Source organism: Pseudorasbora parva, chromosome 2 (assembly GCF_024679245.1).
Source record: "Pseudorasbora parva isolate DD20220531a chromosome 2, ASM2467924v1, whole genome shotgun sequence".
NCBI classification, from domain to species: Eukaryota; Metazoa; Chordata; class Actinopteri; order Cypriniformes; family Gobionidae; genus Pseudorasbora; species Pseudorasbora parva.
In genome coordinates this window covers 5,203,325-5,213,130 of record NC_090173.1, presented here as the reverse complement: position 1 = coordinate 5,213,130, position 9,806 = coordinate 5,203,325, and the positions used below count along the sequence as shown (strand labels likewise).

The 9,806-nt window shown below is 36.7% G+C and overlaps 1 protein-coding gene across 1 annotated transcript; it reads left to right on the top strand.

Moving 5' to 3' along the window:
* The first annotated feature begins 3,536 nt into the window (after positions 1–3,536).
* polr2f (RNA polymerase II, I and III subunit F) lies at positions 3,537–9,320 on the top strand. Its single transcript, XM_067454760.1, has 5 exons — positions 3,537–3,924; positions 4,120–4,189; positions 4,772–4,902; positions 5,674–5,745; positions 9,057–9,320. The coding sequence occupies exons 1-5, from the start codon at positions 3,905–3,907 to the stop codon at positions 9,145–9,147; spliced, it is 384 nt and encodes a 127-aa protein (XP_067310861.1). The 5' UTR covers positions 3,537–3,904; the 3' UTR covers positions 9,148–9,320.
* The last annotated feature ends 486 nt before the right edge of the window (positions 9,321–9,806 follow it).

The window sequence follows — 9,806 nt, the reverse complement described above, 5'->3', positions numbered from 1 at the left end:
CATATGTAACACAGTTCAGTGGCGCTTTCCATAGGAATCCCATGACTTAATGCCGACTGACTCTAGGTGGGAACGGAGACGTTACAAGATTCATATTTGGTGGTTGTTTTGTGATAGAAATAATATTGCAAAATAAATTTATTAATTTGTGACAGGAAAAGTTTTTTTAATTTTTATGTATGGATGTTTGGGTCTACAACCCGGTGGCTGTTTTTGGTATAATGCTGTGGCGAGGGGGGCGTGGTTTTGCGAGGTCTGTAACGGGAGAGAGAGTCGGAGGACCAGCGGCACGTAAGTGAATCAGGGGCAAACTATGAACACCTGTCTTTTGTTTCAGTAATTGGCGTGGAGAGACAGGTTATAAGCCACGCAGGAGATGAGGACTGGAGAGAGAGAGAAGCTCAGCGGGCTGGGACTCGGGCTGAGAGAGAAGCAGAGAGGAACTGCTAAAACCAAACCGGAGAGACTTTAAAAGAGAGACTGAGAAATACAGTGTGAAGTGCACACCGTCTATACCTGAGTTAATTGAGTAAATAAACAGCCTTGAGTTCCAGCCAGCCAATCCCTGTTGTCTTCTTCCTCACCCATATACACGAACATTGTTACAAATGCCTAAATAAAAACCTCAATTTATTGACATCAACTTCAAATTTGGAACATAACTTATTTAGACATACGGCTTTAATTTTATAAATTAAATAAATAAATGCATTTATTTCATTTAAAACATAAACTATACAGAAAACTTAAATTTCTATAACTTTTTCATACTTACATTTTTTTTAAAGTATTTTAAATTATCTGTATTCCAAAGCGTTCATTAATGACATCAATTTAAGTTCATTTTCACATTGATGTTCAAAAAGGGGGGTAACAGTTAAGGGGTTAAGCCTGGAGCGAAAGTAAAACTGAAACCAAATTCCAATAAATGAAGTGAAGCGCTATTAAAAGACCTGCACACATTATACCTCCACCCATGCCTATACTAATCATCCAGCACACCCAATCATATATAAAAGTATGACATATGAATGGATGGATTAACTACATCTTGATTTGGTCTATTGATTCTTCTTCTTATTATTATTATTATTATTATTATTATTATTATTATTATTATTATTATTATTTTAAAAAGTCAAGCAAACTATCAACTGATTCCTGTCCACCTCCGTTTATGTACTGTTTTATCATAATATGACAAAAATGTCAAAAATAAATCTTAAAAATCTATTTTCAAGCCTTGAACTATTGTAAGCTTATATTTAATTACCAAGATACATTAGACATCATCAACTCTGAGACATGTATATATATATATATATATATTAAAAAGTATCAAAGTATTGTTGTCATAGAGGTTTTAAGAGTGTTTTTGCTGATGGTTTATTTGTGGTTATTTATACTGGTTACACTTAGTTTTTTTTTTTTTTTGTACACAATGTTGTTGTGCTGCTTATTCTAATTAAAAGTAATCTTGTCCTCACAATTAATAAGTCATGATTACTCCTTTTATTACTCCCCTTTATTCATTAATAATATTCATTCTCATTTCATTGGTTAAGCGAGTTCCAGTGTGAGACATGATTGTTCAGAAGCCGTTCTTCATTCTGTGGTATAAACCATTTCCTGTTTAAAACATTTAAGTTACTGCGTAGCGAGTATTTTAGCTTGATTCTTTACTCACCTTCTCTGTTCAGAGATCTCTGGTTTGGAGAGGAGTTGTCTTATTTTTAGACTCGTGAAATGTTTGTCTCGCTCAGATTAGCTTTCACTTTCTGTAAGTTCACTGAAACTCCTCCCAGTTACAGACATAAACATAATTTTTATAGATCTTAGTAGATTTACCTGTTAAGTTAAAATATTTTTTGGTTAGATACATCTTTATGAAAGTGATCGTCAAATGAATAATGCGTTTATTGAATTAATTGAAAAGTGAAGCTTGTGTTTGCTTTATTAGCGTAGCCGATTTATACGTTTATCTTAGATAACATTACTTATAGTCAAACAACGAGAATATTGAGTAATACTATGTTTATTACAGCAAAACATTCAATAAATGATTTGAAGCCAAGCGCTGAGTCCATCTGCTGGATAATCACAGTAAATGCAGCAAAAATATCTCCAATGACGTGCTAAAACCGGGTAAAACGACTGCAATCGGTTAGACGGCTAGACAACCGAATACATTATAGTCACTCAGAAAGTAGACGAGACATTTTAATAGAAATACAGCAAACATTATACAGTATTCATATAATGGGTCTCACAATGTTTTTTTTTTTTTTATGGGTCCCCCCAGCTAACAATTTTAGGTTATAAGAACGTTTCCCTAACGTTCCCATTAAGTTCTAAAAACGTTTTTGAATGTTCTAGGAACGTTGGAAATGTCCAGTTTGTGGAACGTTGTATTAACGTTCTCATTAGGTTATAAAAACGTTAAATAACGTTCGTTTAAGGGTGTGGAGTATGATCAAATAAAATATAAAGTACTTGCTATATAAAAGTTTATAGACATCTTATTCTTTCTTCAAAAAAGGTAAAACCACTTTTATAATTGACTTTTATATTTATATTACATATTTAATACATAATAAGTTTACTAGATTTTTCTTCTGATCGTAAAAAAGATATATATTAAGCAAAATAGCATTTAAGTGTCATAAGTTGTCACTGGATGTACAAATTATGTAGACCCTATCTGAAGTTTGAGAAAAAACCTGTATGACTAATTTGCAATGACTAATACTTTTTTAAATGTAGTAACGTTTTTAAAACGTTCAACTAACAATGTAAGAATAACGTTTTATAGCTAACGTTTTTAGAACGTTAATCAATAGCAAATAACGTTCGTAAAATGTTACTGCAAGAACTGTTTCCGATAACTTTGACAGAAATTTCAGAGAACGTTCCCTGTAGCTGGGTCGGCTCATATTGGTGTCTGAGGACATTAATGGCAGACAAGGAAGCAAAGGAAGCCAGTAAAAACAAAGACTATCTTGATTTCATTTTCATTTTTGATTTCAATACTCTTGATTTCATTTTTACTCAGATTAAGATTGAAATCAAGAGTATGCTATTGTTAAGAGAAGTTTGAAGGGAAGGTGGCAAAAACAACAGGATCAGGAGAAGAAAGTTTTACGGTTTTACAGGATTCAAAGGAAAGTAGGAGAGATGAGAAGAGCAGGAAAAACAGGAGAGATGAGATATTAATATCATATCAAGGATGAGATTTGGACACACAAGGCTAATAGTACACTTTATAAAATGAATAAACATGATACAGGAAAGTGTGAATTTTGTGGACAAGAAGAAACAGTGGAACATGTTATGTTATACTGTCAGAAATGAGACTGAAAGGAGGGTTTTAATACAAAATCTGGCCTAGCAAAAATATTAGGAGATATTTTATAAAATAAATCAGGAAATTAATGCCATAATGTTTTTGTTTTTTTCAAAAAGTAACTGCTTTGTGGGAGAGGATATAAAAAGGGAGATGTGTCATTTTGATCGACACTCCATACCAGTCGGAGGCGGTAATACACCAGTGCGTTGTTTATCAGGCCCAAGTGGGAACGTCAGTGTTTTTTTGTTTTGTTTTGGTTTTCGTGTTTATTACAAACTCTCGTGGAGACAACAGCATAAGAAACACAACAAAACAAAAAATTAAAATAAAACAGACAAGGCAACAACAAAGTGCAAGTTGACAGTGAGGACGGGAAAGAAAGGGAACGTCAGTGTTGTGGCGCTGGTGTTTCTGTACGGACTCCAGAACTGCAGCACCGCCGGAAGTTCGTTCCACGCTTCGAGTCGTCCCGCAGTCAACCGCGAGACGCAACAATAAACTGATATTAGCTGATAAATTAACAATTAAATAGTTTTTACGACACACAAGACATTAATAATGTCTGACAACGAAGACAAGTGAGTTCCGACCGCGTCTGGTACAGTTGATTAGAGATGTTTACTGTCGTGTACAGTTAAATGAGTGTGAAGACTTTTATACAACTCCAGTGTGTCTATTTTTAATATTAAACGATATGTGTTTAGTTTAGCATCTAGTTCTTCTTCTTCTGGTGAGGTGTGTGTTTGTTGACCCCAGTGTGTGTTGTTGGTCAGTTTTGATGATGGAGATTTCGATGATGTTGAAGATGAAGAGCCTCTGGATGATCTGGAGAATGTGGAAGATGTAAGGACATTTCATTATGTTCATATTCTCACTGGTGTTCCTTATATGACACTTCATGTACTCTAATATTAGTGTTCAACTGATATTTCATGCCAAAATCTAGAGAAATGAGTCATGTATTTTGCCTTGTTTAAACTGTATGAAGCCTATTTTGATTTAATACTACATTGCAGTTCATTTCATTTTCAACCCCTTGACTTTCACTTCTGTAATGCATTTTTTATATTAAAAATATAGTTTTAAAGTAAGGGTAGAGTTTGTAGATGATTCTCATTGCAGTATTAGTGTGATTTAAATTAAGAGTTTTTAATGAAAATATTAGTTTCTTATAATCTCAATCCCAGTAAGGTTGATAAATGCATATTTTTACATTGTGAGTCATTTTCACTAATGAAGTACAGTATTTAATGTTAAACAATTACTGTACAGGCTTTGTTTTTGATGGTCTTTATTGTATTACGTTATCACACTTGAGTTTAGAGAGAGTGTGTGTGATGAGAATAAAATGTTCTCTAGTTATTTTGGCTTGAAGTGCATCGGTTCCAGTCTCTCCTGACTGTGTGTGTGTGTGTGTGTGTGTAGGAGGATCAGGAGAACGTCCAGATCCTGCCGGCGGGTGAAGGTCAGCAGGCCAATCAGAAGAGGATCACCACACCTTACATGACCAAATACGAGCGCGCCCGAGTGCTGGGAACACGAGCGCTGCAGATCGCGTGAGTGACCTCTGACCCCTGTAGCAATGCCTCAAGGATAGTATAGGCAAGTATGGTTAGCGTGCTGGAGGTCAACGATTATTACATCGAGTACAGAGTGATGTTAGCAGATAGCACTATCAGAGAGTCTAAAGAGGGAAGTTAACAGCAAAAACAGGGCATACGAAGAAGAAAGACATCTGTGCGTTCATCCTACCTGGTTTTGTGAATGCAAAGCTGGTGTGTCTAATCTGCAGCGACGTTATCACTGTTTGTAAAGAATTTAAAGGATTAGTTCACCCAAAAATGAAATGTCTGTCATTAACTCCTCTCCCTAATGTCGCTCCACACCCGTAAGACCTCCGTTCATCTTCACACACAGTTTAAGATATTTTATATTTAGTCCGAGAGCGTATGCAAGTGTATGCACACTATACTGTCCATGTCCAGAAAGGGAATAAAAACATCATCACAGTAGTCCATATGAGACATCAGTGGGTTAATTAGAGTCTCTTGAAGCATCCAAAATACATTTCGGTCCAAAAATAACAAAAACTACGACTTTATTCAGCATTGGCTTCTCTTCCTGGTTTGTGTTCAATCCTCAAATAAAGATTCAAACGGTTATGAATCAGCGAATCGATTCATGATTCGGATTGCGTGTCAAAGTGCTGAAATCATGTGACATTGGCGATCCGAATCATGAATCAATTCGCTGATTCATAACCGTTTGAATCTTTATTTGAGGATCTGCCATGTTAATGATCAGTGACATCACTTCCTGTGTGACAGGATGTGCGCGCCGGTGATGGTGGAGCTAGAAGGAGAGACGGATCCGCTGCAGATCGCCATGAAAGAGCTCAAGTATGACCACACACACACACACACAAAACTGTTCTAACAATTAGGGTTGGGTACCAAACTTGGTGCTTTTAAGGGCACTGACCGAATTACGTCGGTACTACGGAGTACTGATTCACATTAAATCATCATTTCAATACCTGAGAACGCATCTGGAGAGACTAGTGCTGTGTCTGTGAATATTAAACAGCAAATACACTATATACGAATCCTGAGTGTCGTGTGTGTGTACCGCTTAATTTGAGAAAACTACCGTCACATTATAAACAGAAACTCGGAGCTCTTCACGGCAACCCGTCCAGATAAAGGTTCGGTTTGAGAAATATATCACTGTTGTACAGTAGAGTTAGAGACGTCTCGGTGTGATGATAACACTAACACTAATGCAGGGTTTTCCTGGGTCAGAAATGGTCTACGGTGGAGGCTGTCTAGCTGACCAGACATGGTCACCCACACACACGCGAGCACACACACACACACACACACAAACAAACAGTAAAAGTACCTACCCGTGTGATATGTGAGCCCAATACAGACAATACATGTAAAATAAATGCAAATAATCGTTTTTTTTTTTTTTGATGTCTTGATGTGTTTCTTTTGTTCCCCGTTTTTACCCAGTTTGTATGGTTTATTGATTAATTATTTTGGCAACAATCATTAAAAATGTAATAACAAATAGTCTCATTCTCTACCATATCTACAATTTAATAACATTATCAGCCAGCTATCAACATCTTGTGTTGCTCTGGTTTCACCTTATTCCAGTCTAAACTCATTTTTTGTGGTAATTTACTACACATTATCAATATAAATACCCCAAATAAACACAGGAAAATACTGTGGATTATTAAGACTAATTCTTGCTAACCCCTCATGTTTAATGTGGTAAGCACACTTGCGTTATCATCTCAGAGTTGTTGTGAGTAAATGATTACACACCGATTCATGAGCTCAGTGTTGGACACATCAGTTCAGTAAAATTAATCGGTTCAAATGAGTCATTAGTTTGTGAATCGGACAGTAGCGGACGTGTTGTGTGTGAATCCAGACTGTTAAAACAACACAAAAGATTTGTCATCACAGAAAACACTTTATAAGGATATTTTCTGTGTATTTGAAAGTATGGTTTATGGCCGCTGCGTGTGCAAAACGTCTGTCAGGAGAGGTGTGTTTATTGAGCGCAATTCACACCCAACAGCAATTCAGGGAAGAAAAAAAATGTTAAACGTTCAGCTGATTTTGATATGCGCGAGTGAGAAAGAGCTCAGACGGTGATCGTTTTGAAGACAGAGAGTGCGCGCGGCTCTGCTCGTTCTGTCACTCGGTTAACGTGCGCCCTGTCACGCGCATTAGTCATCCACATCAATATATAAAGCACAATAACTCATCAAATAAGGCTTTGGCGGGACAAAAATTTGTTTTGGTGGCCGCCAAAAAATGTTCAATGTAGGAAAAACCCTGTAATGGAATAATTATAAACTATCAAAACCTTGTTATTCAAGTAATATATCACAAAATTTCTTCCATGTTATAATTGTAACAGTATAAAGCTCAGTTCTGCAGCTTTGTTTGACAATAAAGTGTCATTAGGAATAAATGATCTTCATTTGATTGCCAGATATACACAACACAGAATGTGTGGGAAATCTTTTTATAGAAGTTGATTTAAAAAGAAAAAAGGATAATATGTTTTTTATCCAGTCTTTAAAGTTTGATAAACACATCTCATCTGGTTTCTACTTTCTAAAATCAAAGGCTCTCTCTCTCCTATAACTCTGGAAATGGCGGTTCATGCTCTCATCACGTGTCGACTGGATTATGGCATCTCTCTATATTGCGGTATATCAGATTCTCAAATCTCCCGTCTTCAGTTAGTCCACAATGCGGCGGCCAGACTCATCCATAACTGTCACAAATATGATCATATCTCTCCCATCCTCAGATCTTTACATTGGTTACCAGTCTGGCAGAGAATAGATTTCAAAATTCTTCTCTTCGTCTTCAAATCTTTACACAACCTAGCACGGGTTTATCTCCCTTAACTTCTTCATCCGTCCAGAAGTCTCAGATCCCACGAGCAGGCGCTGCTGGTAGTCCCTCGTGTCAGACTGAAGCGTAGAGGGGAGCGTGCTTTAGCGGCGGCAGGGCCTCGTCTGTGGAACACCACGCCTCTAGAGATCAGACCTGCTCCAAACCTCTCTGTTTTTAAGTCTCTGGGCAAAACTTATCTATTCTTGCTAGCATATTGATTAATATTAAAATTATCTTTTAATATTAATATTAAAATTATTCACCCGCCGGCAGGATCTGGACGTTCTCCTGATCCTCCTACACACACACACACACACACACACACACACACAGTCAGGAGAGACTGGAACCGATGCACTTCAAGCCAAAATAACTAGAGAACATTTTATTCTCATCACACACACTCTCTAAACTCAAGTGTGATAACGTAATACAATAAAGACCATCAAAAACAAAGCCTGTACAGTAATTGTTTAACATTAAATACTGTACTTCATTCGTGAAAATGACTCACAATGTAAAAATAGTCATAGTAACAATGCATTTATCAACCTTACTGGGATATTATATTAATAAATTATCTTAGATTGTTCTTATTATTTTACATTTGCTTCTTGATTCTATACTTAATCTTAGCTTAGTTGTTCTCTATGTGCTTATGTATGTTTTATTTTTATATGCTTGCTCTGTAAAGCACTTTGGTCTGTCCAGCTGCTGTTTAAATGTGCTATATAAATAAATGAACTTGATATGTGTGTTGTAATGATAGGCCTTCTATTGAGTAGCCCCAAGGTGGCAGTATAGCCTTTCCTTCAGTGTGATGCCTGTGTTGTGGAGAGATAAACCAGTCGACAGGAAGTTGTTGCGGTTATATAAAATCAAAAGAAAGCTTGCAGCTCACAGAAGCTAGCAGCACAAACGTTCATATGGGACTTCTTGAACAACAGAAGGCCAGACATTACAGTTGTTTTTATGATTTCAATGAATTCAGTAGTTATAACCTACTGTTTACTGGTAAATATTACAGTGATCACACATCACAGACAGAGGCAGATCTGGCATAATCTCAATAACACTTCTATAAATGACTTACAGTTTCTGCACAGGTATTGATCATCTCTTAAGTACCGAGAAAAGTACCGTTGGGTACCGGTAGCGATTAAAATGGGAACGGTACCCAACCCTACTAACAATACTGGACCCCGAAACAGACTTTCTCTTGTGTAATATTGTGTTATGGTATTGATGTGTGTGTGTGTGTGTGTGTTACGGTCTCTCAGGAGCAGGAAGATCCCGATCATCATCCGCCGGTATCTTCCGGACGGGAGTTATGAGGACTGGGGCTGTGATGAACTCATCATCACCGACTGACAAGACCATCGCTCTCAGATCTGTGTGTGTGTGTGTGTTTACAGCGCAGGACTCGTTTGTGTCCACATGAGGGCAGCACAGACACACCATAAACACACATCACACGCAATCTCTTTATTTAATGTTCATTTGTTTTATTCATGTGTAATTAAACCGTTTTGTAGAAAATGAAACTGTCTCTCTCTCTCTGTGTTGTTGTGAGAATACTGTGACCTTTACTGTAGATTGATTCACACTGAATGCTTTAATATAGTGGAAACTAAGGTTTATAAATGAGTATTGCAGGTTTAATCCATGACTGAATAATCCACTATAAAATGTTGATTGCCATAAAATAATTTTAAGTTTGTAAAACGGGATGGTTTTTCTTAATAGATAAAGTGGGCGAAAACTATAAAAATAACCACACTGAGGAAACGTAGATTACAGCAATGGACTATCTTTTAATTTATAATTTTTCTCGATGTGGGAATAAAAATATTCAGCTCGGCTAAACGGTTGATAAAGTTCCCGCGCTGAAAAGAGTTGCGCGGGATTTCATTTCAATCATCAGCTTGTGCTGGAGTGCTGTAATATATAGGTAAATATTCATTATTTGCGTTACAAGTGTGTGAATAAAACAGTCTGGGTTAAAAATGTGGTCCTTCTCAGACACATGA